Genomic DNA, 19,174 nt, shown 5'->3' on the forward strand with positions numbered 1-19,174 from the left:
ACCGCAAAAGCTCATTCTCTGTGCCTTCATTGGGGGACATAGTTCACACCGTAGATTAATTTTTATGTGCTAGATTGTGTTATGTGTTGGTTTAAGTTTTAATTCTTATTGCTTCTTTTACTGCTTTCTCACTAACTGATTAGCTGCCTGACAATCGGTGGATGAACCCCTGAAAACTTTGTTCCAGGGAACGGGTACGATCACTCCTGTGCGTAGTAGGGAAGAGACGGCCTGAAGGACCCCTGGGGCCTGAGACAGAAGTTTTGGCGGGCGAGACAAAAATGTCTTCCTGGGGTGGGAGAAAGAAAAGTCGATTCTGTAACCGGATGAGACTCGCGCTCTGACCCAGGCGTCGACCACTGACAACCAGGCGTCCCGAAAGACAAGAAGACGGCCTCCCACCCTGAGATTCCTCGATCGGGGTGATCCGTCAATCTGAGGAGATCCTGTTGGTGTGGACCCTGAAGACTTGGATGAGTGGACCCTTTTGATCACTGGCGAGAGGTTGGCTTGAAAGACGGCCTCTTCCTTTCCCCTTGGACGGAAGAGCGGTCCTGCTGGGCGGAAGTTCCTGAAGCAGAAAAAGGCCGAAATGAATGAAATTGAAGTGACCTCCTCTTATTAAAAAGACGTTTAGGCTTGGACTGGGGAAGCGAGGTGCTTTTCCAGCCAGTCGCATCGGAAATTATTTAATCCAGTTCGGACCCAAAAAGTCTAGAGCCTTGGAAGGCAAGGCCAGTGAGGGACTTTGACGGTGGATCAGCATTCCATGCTTTCAACCAGAGATTGCGGCTAACAGCCACAATATTGCTGGTAGCCCTGGCAGAGCAACCAGTTGCATCCAAGGAAGGGATCAAAAGATATTTGCCATCATGAGCAATCTGGTTAGCCAACTCATCCGGAGGAGCTGCCGCTAGGATGCCCTGGTGAAGCATTCTTGCCCAGGCGGACATGGACTTTGCCACCCAAGTGGAGACAAAAATGGGACAGTCGCCAGCTGCTTCAAAAGCTGACTTAGCCAAGGATTCTGTCTGTGTAGAATCTTTCATGGAAGCACCGTCCAGCAGACTTTGGACTGTCTTAGAAGACAGGCGAGAAACTGGTGGATCCACATTAGGGGATTCTGCCCATCTACCAACAAGGTCTGGGCTAAAGGGATAGAAAATATCGAGATGCTTCCTTCCTGGGAAACGCTTCCCAGGGTGTTCCCAGTGTTTGGACATAATTGCCTCAAATTCCCTGTGATTAGGGAAACTCCGGGAAGGGCGTTTTACCCGTTTGAACCTCAAGGAGGACAAGGCACCTGCTCAGGAGCACTCCATCTCCTTCAGAGTTTGGGTAATAGCCAGGATAAGTCTATTGACCATATCCAGCATCTTTGGGGTCCATATCAGACTCAAACTCTGAATCCACATCTGTGCCAAAAGCCACCTCGGAGGAGGGGGCATGGGGGAGAGGAATGCATACAGGAGGATGCAGAGGGACCCGGAGAAATGGAAGAAGAACCGGAAAGAGCTCACTTCCTTAGCCTTGTGCCAGATTTGTCCTTGTGAAGGTCGCGGTCAGGTGCGAATCACCATGAGAGGCGTTCGGAGCATTGGTGGCATTGGACAAATGTGGAAGTCATTCCAGGGCCTGAACCAGGGACTGTGAAAGTTTTGTCAGATCAGAGACCGACTGACATGGCAACAGCCCATTCCGGAGGGAGGGGAGTGCTCTCATCCCGGGCGTTAGAGGGCTCCTGTGGGGCAGACATGGCGGGGGGAAAGGGGGATGGGCTGCAGAACAGGCAGAAAGGGGAGAACTGGCCTGAAGACCACTTTCTGTTACAAAGGGCACAGGTGTAGTGAATCACGGTGGGGTTAAAAAGGCAAGAAAAAGCCTCTCTAGGGTTGGGCATAAGTTGAGCCTTGGAGATACTGCTATGGAGGAGATATGACAAAAAAAAGCACAGAGCCTACCCGATGCTCACGTCGACCAGCAGAAAGAACTATGGAAGCTGTGTCTCCCTGTGTGCAGAGCGTCCACAGGTCTACAGAGAGCACAGGATTAAACGAAATATGGATCAATCAAGACCCCAAAAACGATCAGAAACCCAATATAACTGTGTAAACATCAACTTTATTATATAAAAAGAAAAATGTATACATATAAAACCAGAACAAATGTGGCTCAGTACCACAGGGTGCACAGGGACACCACTGAAAAGAGCATAAACGGAGCGCACGGAGCCGGGGTCAAAGTCCACTCATTACTAGTACCAGGTGGATTAAGAAGTCATTACCACTATGTTACAAAATATAAGTACCACCATCTGCGTACATAGCTACTAAAGAGGGCCCAATAATATAAGTATCATGATTATACCTTACCTAGAAAACAGGGCAAACGAGTAGACTAGATCCAGGGTCCGTGCGCCCTCCCCAACGCACGTTTCGGTGATAAACCTTAGTCCTTGTGGCATGGCACTTTCATTAATATCTCTTTGACTACATTATCTTGCTATGCATATTCTTGTCGTGTGCTTGTTTTCTCAGAGAGCACAGGATTGCAGAGCGCGCAGCAGTATACAGAGTCTCCTCGGCTTGCCCCACAGTGCTGCAATGTCCCGACTGGCAGAAGAGAAAGCAAGCGTCCTATTGGCTTACACGCCGGGAGCATGAACAGACAGAAGAATCTGCCAACCAGCGTAAACAAAGGTCCCCCTTCAATTGGGGGACACACCGGGAGCATGAACAGCCAGGAAGGTGAAGCTCCATGTTTGGTGTGGAAAAAAGCGCGCTGCAAGTGTCCGCAATTGCTGAGCCCCGCCATTGGAAAAATGGCCGCGGCTGCCCTCAACCACTAACGCCGCCCTGTCCCTAAAGGGACAGTACCTCGGGGATGACGCCTGCTGCTGCGGAGGGAGAAGAGGAAACATACCTGTGGTGAGTCCCAGTCCCTCAGCAGCTTTGAGGATCTTATCAGGAGCCCTCGGGTGGGAGAGAGTCGCTGGTATCCAGGATCCTCCTTCCCGCACAGTCTCCAGACGGTGCAGAAGATGGCATCAACCCATTACCAGAAGGGGGGAGGCCACGGTCTTCCTCCCAGCCCTCTCCGAAGAGAGGGGTGGGGAAAAGACAAAGGACCGGCCACAGGGCTTCACCCTGAAACACCCGTAAAGGTGACAGGGGATTAGGTCCTGCCTGTGGGCTTGAGAGTGGGCGATGTGGGTGACACCACACTGCTCTACTCAGTGGCATAAATACGGGAAAACAGGGTGAGAAATTACTCCCCGTTACCCTCAGAAGACCTGAAAGAAAGGGAAAAGGTTAATAAACACAAACAAGGAACCTGAAAAGGAAAATGCGGATCTGGTAGCAGACCCAGGTCCGCCTCCTACCGACACTAAGCTTAAACTGAGGTACTTGGTGCCTGTCGGTGGGTGTATACTGCGAGAGAGCAGCTATTTTCCCTTTTTGCTTAGTGTCAGCCTCCTAGCGACAGCAACATACACCCTTGGTTACCTATGTCCCCAATGAAGCGATAAAGAAAATGCCAGCACTCACCCGATCTGAAGGTAAATCAGTCCCCATTTATTCTCATTCCATCATGGACTATCACAAAGTGCGGTAGTGCTTTCAATGCAGGTGCAGGTATTTTACAAGAAAAAAAAAGACACGATAGACAACGACCGCTTTGCGCTTCACTTGCATGAACACAGACCTGTAGAAGTGCAAGTGAAGCACGAAACTGTTGTTGTCTGTCATGTCTATTTTTTTCTGGTAAAATCCCTGCACTGACAGCACTACTGCACTTTATGTCATAGTCCAAAATCGAATGAGAATAAAAATGGACTGATTTACCTTCAGATCGGGTGAGTGCTGGCATTTCTTTTCTCTCATTAAAAGTTAATGATTAGACTTTGCTCTATAAAAGAAGATACTTCACTAGACACAATAACAGTCTCTGCCAGCTTACCCAGGGGAGCCTTTAGGTATCTGCGTTCCACTCCTTGCTCTATCTGCAGTAATGCTTGCGCCAGATAATGTACAGAATTCATTGCTGGGTGAGGAGTGCTGGTACTAGAGGATGTGCCACTTTGGCTTTCGGTTTTCAAAGTTTGGAGCCTGCAGGAAAACATTAGACTTACTATTGCACCCATACACCGCTGTGTGCGCACACTCATGCATGAGGCCAATGCTCCTGCCTGCTTCTTAGTGGGGGAGTCCTCAGGTCCGAGTTGTTACACAAAATAGCATTTAAACTTTACAACATGCACATACATACAGTAACCTCTAATATTAGCCAAAGCAGAGTCACTGCCAAGAGGCGCTCTTTTTCTTGATTACTTGGTGCAAAGAGTGTCCAGCACCACTACAGCTTAATCCTAGCTATCAGCTCATCACCAACGCTAGATGCTAGCATTTAATTTCTCTAGAAGTCTCCAAACCTGTCCTTGTTGTTTTGATTCATGTCATTTTCAATTTCCATGTCTTCCAGTTTCATGTCCCCATTTTCTTTTGTTTCATTATTCAAAAAGTCATATGAGCAGTTCTCAAGAGCAGATCTCCATATCTGCCTGTCAGGTACCTGGATAAAGAGGTGAGGCGAGGGGAAAAAAAACAGATGGATGTAACAAACACCAGAAGAAACTGGCCAACTCAAAACTTGCTGAATTGACTAATATAGTCCGTGAGGGTTACAGTATCTTTTATGGCAAGAAGAGAAGTTTGATGCCTTCACCACTAGTGATGAGAGTGTACTCGTTGCTCTGGTTTTCCCGAGCACGCTCGGGTGATCGCCGAGTATTTGTAACTGCTCGGAGATTTACTTTATCGCTGCAGCTGAATGATTTACAGCTGCCACACAGCTTGAATACATGTGGGGATTCCATAGCAAAGAGGCAACCCCTACATGTACTCAGGCTGGCTAGCAGCCGTAAATCATGCAGCTGCGTGAACAAAAACTAAATCTCCGAGCAGTTACAAATACTTGGAGATCCCCCAGAGCTTGCTCGGGAAAACCCAAGCAACGAGTACACTCGCTCATCACTATTCACCACCTTTAGGGCCCCATTTTTTATTTTTTTTTTAAATACAAAAAACACTACACTTAGGATTTTCTGCCAAAACTGGATTGGCTTTTCCATACACACGATGTTGTACCTACCTACGAGTTCTGCTAACGAAACAAACGCACAATTACCTGGAGTTTGGATGGAGGAGTACCTACCGTATCCAGTATCTACTACAGTATAAGAGAATTTTAGCCCATTTTTTTAGGCTGAAATTGCCCCTCTCGGCTTATACTCGAGTCATTCCCAGGGGTTGGCAGGGGAGGGGGAGCAGCGCTGTGTAATACTCACCTGCTCCTGGCGCGGTCCCTGGTTCCCGGGCGCCGGCAGCTTCTTCCTGTAGTGAGCGGTCACATGGTACCGCTCATTACAGTAATGAATAAGGACCTGACTAAACTCCCATAGGGGTGGAGACGCACATTCATTACTGTAATGAGCAGTACCATGTGACCGCTCACTACTGTAAGAAGCTTCCGGCGAACAGACGTGCAGGGACAGCGCCAGGAGCAGGTGAGTATAACGCAGTGCGCTATATTCACCTGTCCCCCGTTCCACCGTCGGCGCCGCTCCGTCTTCTGCATCGCTCCTTCTTCTGCGTCCTCTGCACTGATGCTCAGGTTAGAGGGCACGATTAGTGTGCCCCGCCCTCTGCCTGAACAGTCAGTGCAGAGGACGGGGAAGACACAGCGGCGCCCATCGGTGGAACGGGAAAGGTGAGTATAGCAAGTGCCGGGGGCCTGAGAGGGGAGTATGTGATTTTTTTTTAATCGCAGCAACAGCATATGGGGCAAATGTCTGTATGGAGCATCTTATGGGGCATAATCAGTATTTGTGGAGCATTATACGGGGCAAATATCTCTATGGAGCATCTTATGGGGCCATAATCAGCATTTGTTGAGCATTATACGGGGCAAATGCATCTATGGAGCATCTTATGGGGCCATAATCAGCATTTGTGGAGCATTATATGGAGCAAATGTCTGTATGGAGCATCTTATAGGGCCATAATCAACATTTGTGCAGCATTATATGGGGCATATTTTAATATGGAGCATCTTATGGGGCCCATCATAAACTGTATGGAGAATTATATGGGGCGTATTTTGTATGGAGCATCTTATGGGGCTCATCATGAACTGTAAAGAGCATTATATGTCAATTTTTGTAATAAAGAAAGCTAAATGTTTTCCCAGCATTTGTCTTAAAGGGAACCTGTCAACCCCAAAATTCGCCTATAAGCTGCGGCCACCGGCATCAGGGGCTTATCTACAGCATTCTGTAATGCTGTAGATAAGCCCCCGATGTATCCTGAAAGATGAGAAAAAGAGGTTAAATTATACTCACCTGGAGGGTGGGGAGGGTGCGGGGGGTGGGTTGAGGTTCCGGTCCACAGTCGCGGTTCCGGTCCCTTCAATTGCATCTACTTAGAATGACGTCCTGCTTGTATTCACGCTGCGGCTCCGGCGTACTTTGTCTGCCCTGTTGAGGGCAGAGCAAAGTACTGCAGTGCGCAGGCGCCGGGAAAGGTCAGAGAGGTCCAGTGCAAAGTACGCCTGCGCCGGAGCGTGAAGACAAGAAGAGGACGTCATCCTATGAAGATAAGAGGCCCTGAACCGGACCGCGACGCCCATCGGACCGGACATAATGCTGTAGATAAGCCCTGATGCTGGTGGGCTTAGCTCATCTTCGATTTTGGGGGTGACAGGTTCCCTTTAAAGCATACCTTAATAGAGCCAAGTGTGCCCTGGTAAATCCGGTGTTCGATGTCTAGCAGGAGCTCACAGAGTCTGTGTTCTAGCTGCTTTTTTGCAGGGATCTGTGCAACATCTGGTGCTTTTCCCAGTCTCCCCCTGCCAGGTTTAGGATCTGTTGCAGGTGGAATGTCTACAAAAATAAATAAAATAAAAATACTTATCAAAACAATCTACCTTATAGCTGCATGCTACTATAAGAATACATCAGTTAACTACTGTATAGTGAAGCATTCTGTACAGTATATGAAGGATACACTATATATTAGAAAATTTGCAGAAACTGAAAATGGCTCAGCTCTCTGGGTGCATTATAAAATCTAGTGCTTATTTAATTCTATTAAAATAATAGCAAGTGCTGGAAAAGCCTCCACCAGTACGAGACTGTCACCTCCTGTTCTACCTGGTGCAAAAGTGTAGCTAATAGTGATGAATAAATGTGCTCGGATAAGGTGACATCTGAGCATGCTTTAGTGCTAACAGAGTGACTTCAGAGCGCTCGAATAATATTTTCAAGTCCCTGCGCATGCATGTCTCGCGGCTGTTGGACACCGGCAACACACGCACGGACTGACAGTTTAAGCAATCCCTGCATATATTGCAGCTGTCGAACAGCCACAAGACATGCAACCGTGGGGACTGACATTATTTGAGCATGCACCAGATCATGCACGGATAACGCCTTATCCCAGCACATTTGCTCACCGCTAGTGACGAGCGAATATATTCGTGATTTCCCGAGCACGCTCGGGTGTCCTCCGAGTATTTTTTAGTGCTCTGAGATTTAGTTTTCATCGCTGTAGCTGAATGATTTACATCTGTTAGCCAGCATAAGTACATGTGGGGGTTGCCTGGTTGCTAGGGAATCCCCACATGTAATCAAGCTGGCTAAGAGATGTAAATCATCCAGCAGCGGCTAAAAAAAAATAAATCTTCGAGCACTAAAAAATACTCGGAGGACACCCGAGCGTCCTCAGGAAATCTCGAGTAATGAGTATATTCGCTCATTACTACTCACAGCTAGTAACTAGCCGTCTGCACGGAGCAGTGGATGGGCATGTTCAGTGGTCCCACTAGGACCCTTCACTAGCAATTATAACAATTAGTGGAGGACACCGTTGTCAGAGCCCAGGAATCTAGCCCTATCCAGTACATCTACTATATAATTGTCTAAGGGTCACTTCCGTCTGTCTGTCTGTCTGTCACGGATATTCATTGGTCGCTGCCTCTGTCATGGAAATCAAGTCGCTGATTGGTAGTGGCAAAACTTCTATGAACATTGCCATGACCAATCAGCGACGGGCACAGTCCGGTGGCAAAATGGCCGCTCCTTCCTCCCAGCAGTCAGTGCCCGCTCCATACTCCCCTCCTGTCAACCCTCACACAGGGTTAATGGCAGCGTTAACGGACTGCGTTATGCCGCGGAGTAACGCACTCCGTTACACAGCTATTAACCCTGTATGACCAACTTTTTACTATTGATGCTGCTTATGCAGCATCAAGTCTTTTTACTATTGTGACAATGTGATCTAATGTGACAAATAATAATAATAATTTAAAAAAAAGGTTATTCTCACCCTCCGACGTGGCGCACTGTCCTCGGCAGGGCAAGCAGCAGGTTCCGGTGCTAAGGATGCTATGCGAGAAGGACCTGCCATGACGTCACGGTCATGTGACCGCGACGTCACCACAGGTCCTGCGCTCATACCAACCCTGGACCGGAAGCTGCCGTGTGCACCGCACACAGGCGCCAGGGTCTTCAAGGGGCCTTCGGAAGGTGAGTATATGTTTATTTTTTATTTTAAGTCTTTTTTAACCACGCATATAGTGCCCACAGTGCTATACACTATGGGGCTGTGCTATACACTACGGGGCTGTGCTACATACTATGTAGCTCTGTTACATACTACGTCGGTGGTGTTCTATACTATGTCACTGTGCAATATAGTACGTACCTACATATTCTAGAATACCCGATACGTTAGAATCGGGCCACAATCTAGTCAGTAATAATGCTTTAAGGTACCTTCACACTGAACAACTTAACAACGATAACGATAGCGATGGTGACGTTGCAGCGTCCTGGATAGCGATATCGTTGTGTTTGACACGCAACAGCGATCAGGATCCCGCTGTGCCATCACTGGTCGGAGCTAGAAGGCCAGAACTTTATTTAGTCGCTGGATCACCCGCTGACATCGCTGAATCGGCGTGTGACGCCGATCCAGCGATGTCTTCACTGGTAACCAGGGTAAACATCGGGTTACTAAGCGCAGGGCCGCGCTTAGTAACCCGATATTTACCCTGGTTACCACTGTAAATGTAAAAAAAAAAAAACAAACACTACATACTTACATTCTGGTGTCTGTCACGTCCCTCGCCGTCAGCTTCCCGCACTGACTGAGCGCTGGCCATAAAGCACAGCGGTGACATCACCGCTGTGCTCTGCTTTACGGCTGGCCGGCGCGCACAGTCAGTGCAGGAAGCACTGCGAACCAAGACCTTCTGGGCCAATCCGATGCGATCAGAATGACCGGCACCCCCTCCACCTTGATGATCTTCAGCAGCTTGGGAAGAAGGGGAGGGAACAGATCGGGAAGCACGAACTGCGGCCAAGGAATGGCCAACGCATCAGCGTCCACGGCGAGAGGATCGCGGGACCTGGAGACGAACAGAGGGACTTTCCTGTTCAGTCGGGACGCCATGAGGTCCACATCCGGAGTCCCCCGTCGAAGGAAAATTTGATGGAAGACCTCCTGATCCAGGGACCATTCCCATCCGCCCAAAGGAGGATCTTGGAGACCTCGGCCAACGTCAAGGAACTCAGAGTCCCTCAATGGTGGTTGACATTTGCCACTGCCGCGGCATTGTCCGTCTAAATTCGGATTGGCAGACCCCTGAGAAGTCTTTCCCAGTGAAGGAGGGACAAAAAAAATGGCCCGAATCTCGAGGACGTTGATCGGCAGAGTGGATTCCTGCGCCGACCAAAGTCCATGGACAGTCAAGTGACGAAACACCACCCCCCAGCCAAGAAGGCTGGCATCCGTCGTCACCACCTGCCAGTGAACGGGAAGGAAGGACCGACCGTGGAAGATGAGGGGTGACAACCACCAATTGAGAGACCGCTGACCCAGGACGAGAGTCGAATCAGGTGATCCAGAGAAAAGACACTTGTCCCACTGCCAAAGAATTGCTTGCTGAAGTGGTCTTAAGTGGAATTGAGTGAAGGGGATCGCCTCCGACATTGCCACCATCCTCCCCGGACCTTCAAGGCCGATCGGAAGGATGTAAGCCAAGGGCTCTGAAGCAAGCAAACTTCCCTGCAGAGAATTGCTCTTTTCTCCTCGGGAAGGAAAACCCTTGACAGACGGGTGTCGAACAGCATGCCTAGAAACATGAGGCGCTGAGATGGAACAAGACAGGACTTATTCCTGTTGACCAGCCACCCGAGTCGGGTCAGATTGTCGAGAATGATGGTCAGACTTTCGTGAGCCTGAGAAAAAGACGGAGCCTTGATGAGGAGGTCGTCGAGGTATGGAAGGAGCACCAGACCTCTGATCCTCAAAAAGGCCATCAACGCTGCCATGATCTTTGTGAAGACCCTGGGAGCGGTAGCGAGACCAAAAGGCAGGGAGACAAACTGGAAATGCTCCTGATGTACAGCAAAATGTAGGAATCTGATGTACCGGAAATATGTGAACATGAAGATGGGCGTCCTGAATGTCAATGGAGCACAGAAATTCCTGTGCCTCTATGGAAGCGATTACTGAACGAAGGGATTCCATCCTGAAATGTCGCAGACAAACCCCTTTTGTTCAGTAACTGGAGATTCAGAATGGGGCGAACCGCGTCGTCTTTCTTCGGCACCACAAACAGGTTTGCGTAGAAACCTGTGAACCTCTTTCTTTCTGGAACGGCAACAATTACCCCCGAGCGGAGGAGAGAGGCGATGGCTGCAAAGAAAGCCAGGACGAGAGCCGGGTCTCTTGGAGGGAGACATTCGAAGAAGCGATCCCGGGGCCGAGAAACTAATTCCATTTTGTATCTGGACGATACAACTTCCCTGACCCATGCATCCTCCACTGAGGTGAGCCAAACATCTCTGAAGAAAAGAAGACGGCCCCCTAGCTTAGGAGAAGCGCTGGGATCTTGTTGAGAGTCATGCCGAGGTAGACCTTCCGGATCTAGACCTTGTGGATCTTCCCTGGGAGTATCGAGAGCACCAGGAAGGGGTGGGTCTAAACGAAACCTTCTTCCTATCCTGGCGCGTTTGTGGCCTATGTTGGTGGGAAAAGGAATCTGTAAAAGCAAAGCACAACAAAAAAGGGACCGAAACTGCCGCTTCGTCAGAGGACAGCGAGGTTTTTGGAAAGCGGAAGAAGAGAACTTGTGCCACCAGTGGCGTCCTTAATTTGATCCAGCTTGGAACCGAATAGGCACGATCCCTGAAAAGGAAGGCTGGTAAGGGACTTTGATGACAAGTCCGCCTGCCAGGCCTTAAGCCAAACGGTCCGCCGGATGACAACATTGCTGGATGCCTGAGCTGTACAAGACGTGGCATCCAAGGAGGCAGAAACCAAAAACTCACCTGCGTGAGAAATCTGGTTGGCAAGCTCCGCCAGCTGTTCTGGTTGCGCCCCAGCCAGAATGCCTTGGCGGAGTTGTTTTGCCCATTTGGCTACAGACTTTGAAACCCAAGTGGAAGCAAAGGCCGGACACAGACACAGCCGCTTCGAAGGCTGACTTCGCAAAGTATTCTATAATTCTATTAGAATCCTTCAGATGCTCCACCAGAAAAAGGAAGGACCGTGTTGGTAGACCGTCTAGAAACTGGCGGGTCCACAGAGGGTGACATAGTCCAGTTGGCGGTGAGCTGTGGAGAAAAAGGATATAACACGCCAAGGCGCTTTCCTCTTTGAAAGCGTCTGGTCGGATTCTCTCTCTTTCCAGAAGCTCCTCGAATTCAGAATGAGTGAAGACCTTGGAAGGTGGTTTAGAACATCTAAACGAAACCGCCTGATCCGTGGGTTCCGTAGAGGAATCTTTGATGTCACAGGTCTGGTTGATTGACCCAATGAGGCTCTGAACCATATCCCTCATGTTAGCGATTTGGTCCGAATTCAGCTCCAAACCATCCTACAATGGTGCGTCCGAGAACGCCTCGCCTTACTCGGGAGAGGAGGACCGGGAAGAAACAGACCGCTGAGGCGGACCGTGGGGTGAGATGGAAGGGGGAAGAGGCCTGGGACAGGCACTCCTGTCTGGATCTTTTGAGGCAGGATCGGACGGGGCTTCCTGTGACCTGCTGGCAACCGCGGAAGGCTGCAGGGGCAACTTATCAAGAACAGACATCAGGGTCTGAGATACCCTGGTGAGATCCGCCACAGACTGAGATAGAGAGGAAGCCCACCCTGGGACAGGGGCCTCACTCTCACTTGGGACAGTAGGGGGCTCATGAGCGGTGGGTACAGTGGGGTTGCTGCAGTCCTGACAGAGGGGAGAGGACTGACCTGTGGGAAGTCTGCATTTACAAGAACACACAAAGTGTCTAACTAAAGCAGAGGAAGAGGAGGACGGGAACGTTCTCCCTTGGACATGATGAACAGAAGGTTAGGGGACAGGAGCAGAGGAAAGTGTCAGTCTGCAGTGCAGAGCTACTCACGACAGATGTCCTGTAGTTAGCTTCCTGCAGTAGAGGTTGGAAAGGTCGGTAGGGGAAGGCAGGTCCTATAGGAAAACCCCGCTAAGTCCACGCACCGAGACGATGCACTGCAAAAAAAGAGGAGGGCCGGAAGAGGGAGGGTGGAGTCCACCGCACGATCCAAGAGGAGAAAGATGGCCCTGATAGCAGCCCGCACTGAAGCCAGGAGTGGACGGAGCCAACCATGCAATCCGGGAGGACAAAGATGGCGCCGGTCTCAGTCTGTGCTGAAGCCGGGAGGAGTGGGCGGAGCTATGGAAAGCTGTGACCGCCAGAACCAAGAAAAAAAAAAAGCTGAGAACGGGGAAACTATGCAAAAGAGATCCAGGGTGAGGTAAGGGCCCTGGACCCCCAAACTGTAAGACAGTGCCTTCCCGGTACAAAAAAAACCCTGAGTCCTACTCTTAGGAGAAGGATTTATGAGGATACTAGCTGAAACGGGGGCAAATACTCACCTTTCTTCATCTGTATACTTACCTCATCATCCAAGGAATGTAAGGGACATCCTGCAAAAAAACCTGTTGATGGACGTCCTCGTCTCCTCAAACCGACAGGCTCTGGTGGGCGAGTGGGTCGGAGACGGGGCTAGGACCGGTCGGTATCTCCTAAACACGCTTCTGTGTTAGGGGTCTTGATCCTGCCGGCCAGACATGTGAGGATACAGTTCTAGGACCCCTACTCTTCTCAATCTATACACTTGGCTTGGGACAACTCAAAGTCCCATGGATTCCAGTACCACCTCTATGCTGACGAAACTCAGATCTACCTCTCTGGCCCAGACGTCACCACTCTGCTGTCCAGAATCCCAGAGTGCCTATCAGCCATCTCCTCCTCCTTCTCCTCCTCTCGCTTCCTCAAACTCAATGTAGACAAATCTGAACTCATCATCTTTCCTCCATCCCACAAATCTTCCTTACCTGACCTATCTATCGCAGTCAATGACATCATGCTTGCCCCTGTACCCGAAGTCCGCTGCCTCGGAGTAACCTTCGACTCTGCCCTGTCCTTCAAACCACACATCCAAGCTCTTTCCACCTCCTGTCGCCTCCAGCTCAAAAATATCTCCAGGATCCGTCCCTTCCTCAACCCCCAATCTACTAAAATGCTTGTGCACGCCCTCATCATTTCCCGCCTTGACTACTGCAACATCCTTTTCTGTGGCCTCCCTGCTAACACCCTTGCACCTCTCCAGTCCATCATTAACTCTGCTGCCCGACTAATCCATCTCTCTCCTCGCTACTCCTCCGCTTCCCCCCTCTGCAAATCTCTTCACTGGCTCCCATTCCCTCAGCGTATCCAGTTCAAATTACTAATACTGACCTACAAAGCCATCCACAACCTGTCTCCTTCATATATCTCTGAACTAATCTCTCGATATCTTCCCTCATGTGATCTCCGGTCCTCCCAAGACCTCCTTCTCTCCTCCACACTTATTCGCTCCTCATCCAATCGCCTCCAAGACTTCTCCCGAATATCCCCCATCCTCTGGAACTCTCTGCCCCAACACGTCCGACCCTTCAGACGGAACCTGAAAACTCATCTCTTCAGGAAAGCCTACAGCCTGCACTGACACCGCTGCTGCCTCATCACTATCGAAGCTACCGCCTCACCAACACCGGAGCTACCGCCTCTCCAACACCGGAGCTCCTGCAACCCTCAACCTACTGTCTCCTTCCCCATAATCCTGTAGAATGTAAGCCCGCAAGGGCAGGGTCCTCGCCCCTCTGTATCAGTCCGTCATTGTTAGTTTGTTTACTGTATGTGATATTTGTAACTTGTATGTAACCCCTTCTCATGTACAGCACCATGGAATCAATGGTGCTATATAAATAAATAATAATAATAATAATACAGGGTGGCAGTACACGCCGTACTGAGTCTCTTTGTGGGAGTACAGCAGTGACTGTTAACACTTTATCCCTCCAGATACCTGAAAAGGAACAAGGCACACTGAGGTAGATATGGGTCTAATGAAAGACCTGGGTCCACCTCCTACTGACATTAAGCTAAACTGAATATCAGAATGCCAGTCGGTGTGGTGTATACTGCATAGGAGGAGCTAACTTTTTTTGTGCATAATGTCAGCTTCGTAGTGGCAGCAGCATACACCCATGGTTCCTGTGTCGCCAATGAAGCGATAGAGAAATGTATTTTTTTAGGGACTTATCCATATTTGAAGTGCCTTTAAGGGTCCCATATGTTGGGAAACCCCAAAAAGATATAACATTTTAAAAACAGCACCCCCTGACATATTGGAAACAGCTGTCAGGTAGTTTATTAACGGTTCATGTAAGTGGCATAACAGAAATGAAAAAGTGTATTTTTACCACCTAAATCCCTCTAACTTCTAAACTGATTACTACAGCCGACAGACTCTAAGGCCGCTATTTGGTCATAAATTGCCATGGCAAACATCAGGACCACCCGATCCCCCACACTCTGTTAACCAATTATAATGATGTAGTCACTATTGACAGCAGCATCTAAGGGGTTAAACAGATCTGGACGGTGCAAACACCGATTGTGGCTGATACAGCAAGTTAGTAACATAGTTAGAAAGGTTGAAGGAAGACTAAGTCCATCTACTTCAACCCAAGTTGTCAGCTATAGTGTACAGCTGACAGCTGCTGGATTGTCACCTGTATGGGGATGCTATTCCCTTATATCTCAGGTTAGTTAAAAGACGTATTGGCTGTCATTAAGGGGTTTAAGAGCCCCATTCTGGTGATCAGTGCGGGTCACAGTGGTCGGACCACCACCAATCAAGCTATACACCTATCCTCTGGATATGCGACAATTGTTTCTACCAAACAACTCCCCTTAATATATTCGATCTCTTGCTGTATTTGTTCCCAGCCAAATCTTTCCAAACCAACCTGTACAAGAGGTTAACTGACTGTTGCACAGTTATTGTGACAAACTAGGTAAGAAATTGCACTTTCATTGATACCATGTTGGATATCACAATACTAAAGCAATACCTGAGATATGGAAACGATTGGTGGGGAAATTACTCAATCTTTGGCAGATCCTCGTCTTTTCTTGTACGAGCATGTCTTTAAGATTACTTTCTCTATACCCGCGTGTGTTCAAGGACTCGATCAGTTCATCCAGCTGATCTACTGTGCTATAGTAGCTCCAGCAGTTTGGCTTGCCTACAGGCTTAGGAAGCTGTACTTTCTCCTCTGCATCTCTCACAGGCGAATCATGACCGTTCACTGTAGGATTACTTTCAATTTCTCTTTCAGAAAGAGGTTGAGGTTGTAACATATCCTCCGTTATACCGGTATAATCCTCCTCCACAAAAAGCCCTGGTATAGAGAAGAATGTCCAAAATCGCCTGTACCATCGGTCTCGGCCCAGAGGGATGATGTTGGTGCAGGCAGTGACATGCTGCATCTTCTTCAACAATTCCTGCTCTTTCTTCTCCTGTTTCTGCCTTAGTAGTTCTTCATAAACTGCAGTGGGCTCTTTCTTTTCTACTGTATCAGTATTTTTCCCCTTCAGACCTGAGATGCAAGCAAAGAATATACAGTTGGTAATTCCAATATGAGGAAAGCAAAGAATAATTACATTTCTCTCCAAATTGATCCTCGGTTAGCTTTAATAATCTTTATTTTTATATAATCTTTATTTTTATATAGTGCTAACATATTCCGCAGCGCTTTACAGGTTGCACACATTATCATCACTGTCCCAGATGGGGCTCACAATCTAGAATAGCTTTAGCTGTTCACCATCTTTACAGAACAATGCTGATGTATAGGGTTGGCTGCAAACATTACATGCCTAGAACAGATATGAAGAGCTTTGTTTGGAGGTACATTTTAATAAGATTTGGGGGCAGACTCATCAAGACAGGCATGTGTAAGCTCCTGCTACATCAGTCTTGACAAGTACATGATGTCAGATTCATTAAGTGCACTTAGGCTACGTTCAGACTAGCGTTGTGCGCCGCTGCATAGGCGACGCAACGCACAACGCACGCAAAAACGCGGCAAAACGCACGCAAAAACGCTGCGTTTTGCGACGCGTGCGTCTTTTTTGCCGAAAATCGGACGCAAGAAAAATGCAACTTGTTGCGTTTTCTTGGTCCGACGCTTGCGGCAAAACGCAACAAACAAAAACGCATGCGTCCCCCATGTTAAACATAGGGGCGCATGACGCGTGCGTCGCCGCTGCGTCGCCCGACGCAAACTAGCATAACGCTAGTCTGAACGTAGCCTTAATTTGACGTCTCCAGCGCATCCTGTTTATTCTGAGTCTGGATTAAGTATGGGCATAGATAGAAGCGTAAAATGGATATGAATATTGAATGCTCACACTGCATAGATATGCAAATTGCCTCTTCTGAGAAAAAGAGGACTTAAACTCTATAGCGCCACCTGTTGGAAGTAGCGATCCTACAAGTCACAATCATCCCTTTAACGAGTCGTGCAATATGACTTAGGCTAGGTTCAGATTGCGTTAGGGCAATCCATTTAGCGCTAAGCGCTAGCGGATTGCGCTAACGCAATGTCTTTTTCGGGGTCGCGTTTAACGTCCCTGCTAGCGCAGATCCCCGATCTGCGAGAGCGGGGAACGGACCTCGGGCGCGCCTCAGATGCTGCAGGCAGCGTCCGAGGCGCGTCACAAAACACCGGCACATCGCTAGCGCGTGCCGAAAATGGCACGCGCTAGTGATGCGCGTTCCCGCTGCCAATGGGCGCGCTAACGGACGCGTTGCACGGCGTTAATTTCGCCGTGCAACGCTGTCCGTTAGCGCGGTCCCATTAACGCAATGGGAACCTAGCCTTAGGATAAAAGCCAAATGAGTATCTCAATTCGCAGACACGGTGTTTTGGGCTGTTGGCCCTCGTCCGTGCGAAGCATGAGAACTAATTTGGCTAGGTTAGAGGCTCTGGACTGGGATCTAAGGGGTAACGTTTCTCCTTATGGAGAGTGACATACCATCTCTGGCTTGTCAAGGTAAGGAGGCTTAGGCTACTTTCACACTAGTGTCGGCCCGTCGCAGTGCGTCGGGCCGACGTACCGACGCATCCTGTGACAACGCAGCACAACGGGGGCAGCGGATGCAGTTTTACAACGCATCCGCTGCCCCATTGTGAGTTGTGGGGAGGAGGGGGAGGAGTTCCTGCCGCGCATGCACGGCCGGAAATGGCGGACACGACACACAAAAAAACGTTACATATAACTTTTTTTGTTCCGACGGTCCGCCACAACATGGCGCAACCGTCGCACGACGGTTGCGACGTGTGGCAATGTGTTGCTAATGTTAGTCTATGGGGAAAAAATGCATCCTGCAGAAAACTTTGCAGGATGCGTTTTTTCCTCCAAGACGACGCATTGCGACGCGCATCGTACGACGCTAGTGTGAAAGTAGCCTTATTCGCCGTGCAATGCGCCTCTGGGAAATATAATATGCAAATTGCCTCTTCTGAGACAAAGAGGACTTAAACTCTATAGCGCCACCTGTTGGAAGTAACGATCCTACAAGTCACAATCAACCCTTTAACGAGCCGTGTAATATGACTTAGGATAAAAGCCAAATCAGTATCTCAATTCGCAGACATGGTGTTTTGGGCGGTTGGCCCTCTTTCTCAGAAGAGGCAATTTGCATTTTATATTTCCCAGAGGAGCATTGCACGACGAATAAGCCTCCTTACCTTGACAAGCCAGAGATGGTATGTCACTCTCCATAAGGAGAAACGTTATCCCTTAGATCCCAGTCCAGAGCCTCTCACCTAGCCAAATTAGTTCTCATGCTTCGCACTGACAAGGGCCAACAGCCCGAAACACCGTGTCTGCGAATTGAGATACTGATTTGGCTTTTATCCCAAGTCATATTGCACGACTCGTTTAAGGGTTGATTGTGTGACTTGTATGATCGCTACTTACAACAGGTGGCGCTATAGAGTTTAAGTCCTCTTTTTCTCAGAAGAGGCAATTCGCATATTATATTTCCCAGAGGAGCATTGCACGGCGAATAAGCCTCCTTACCTTGACAAGCCAGAGATGGTATGTCACTCTCCATAAGGAGAAACGTTACCCCTTAGATCCCACACTGCATAGAAACATACTTCCTGTATAGGAATATTTATTTATTTTACTCCCTTATATAGCACCATTAATTCCACAGCACTTTACATACATTATCATCGCTGTCCCCATTGGGGATCACAATCTAGATTCCCTATCAGTATGGTCTTTGGCGTGTGGGAGGAAACCCGAGAACTCAGAGGAAACCCATGCAAACATGAGAACATAAACACCTTGCAGATGTTGTCCTTGGTGGGATTTGAACCCAAGACCCCAGCGCTGCGTTGAGTCCATTTACCTTTTCTTCTCTTGCTGCCAGGTGCCAGCCCTTCATCTTCAGCGGCCAGATCATGGTCTCCCTGCTCTGCATCTTTATTTTCAGTACTTGTGTCGAAATCATCTTGTTCTTCATTTCTATGATTCAAGTGAAAGGACCGTAGTGTTAGAAACTTCATGTGATACAAAGAAAACATCAACTACAACATTAGGTGGAACTTCACTACAAGCAACTGGATGTGTTTATTAAATTTGGTTGTGCAATGTTATAAAAAAAATTAAATAAATTATGAAAAAAAACAAAACTTTGGCAATAAAGTGTACTGAAAGTTTGAGAGTTGGGTAAATGTA

The 19,174-nt window shown here is 48.6% G+C and overlaps 1 protein-coding gene across 1 annotated transcript in view; it reads right to left on the reverse strand.

The window, feature by feature from the left end:
- The window catches only part of BAZ1A (bromodomain adjacent to zinc finger domain 1A), a 143,819-nt gene that overhangs the window by 35,522 nt on the left and 89,123 nt on the right, over positions 1–19,174 (reverse strand). The window contains exons 16-20 of the mRNA XM_069732125.1: positions 18,846–18,961; positions 15,490–16,017; positions 6,780–6,940; positions 4,433–4,572; positions 3,961–4,109 (exon numbers count right to left, since the gene is read on the reverse strand). Coding sequence (XP_069588226.1) covers positions 3,961–4,109; positions 4,433–4,572; positions 6,780–6,940; positions 15,490–16,017; positions 18,846–18,961 — 1,094 coding nt within the window. The remainder of the gene's footprint in view (positions 1–3,960; positions 4,110–4,432; positions 4,573–6,779; positions 6,941–15,489; positions 16,018–18,845; positions 18,962–19,174) is intronic.

Source organism: Ranitomeya imitator, chromosome 1, assembly GCF_032444005.1.
Source record: "Ranitomeya imitator isolate aRanImi1 chromosome 1, aRanImi1.pri, whole genome shotgun sequence".
Taxonomy (NCBI): Eukaryota; Metazoa; Chordata; class Amphibia; order Anura; family Dendrobatidae; genus Ranitomeya; species Ranitomeya imitator.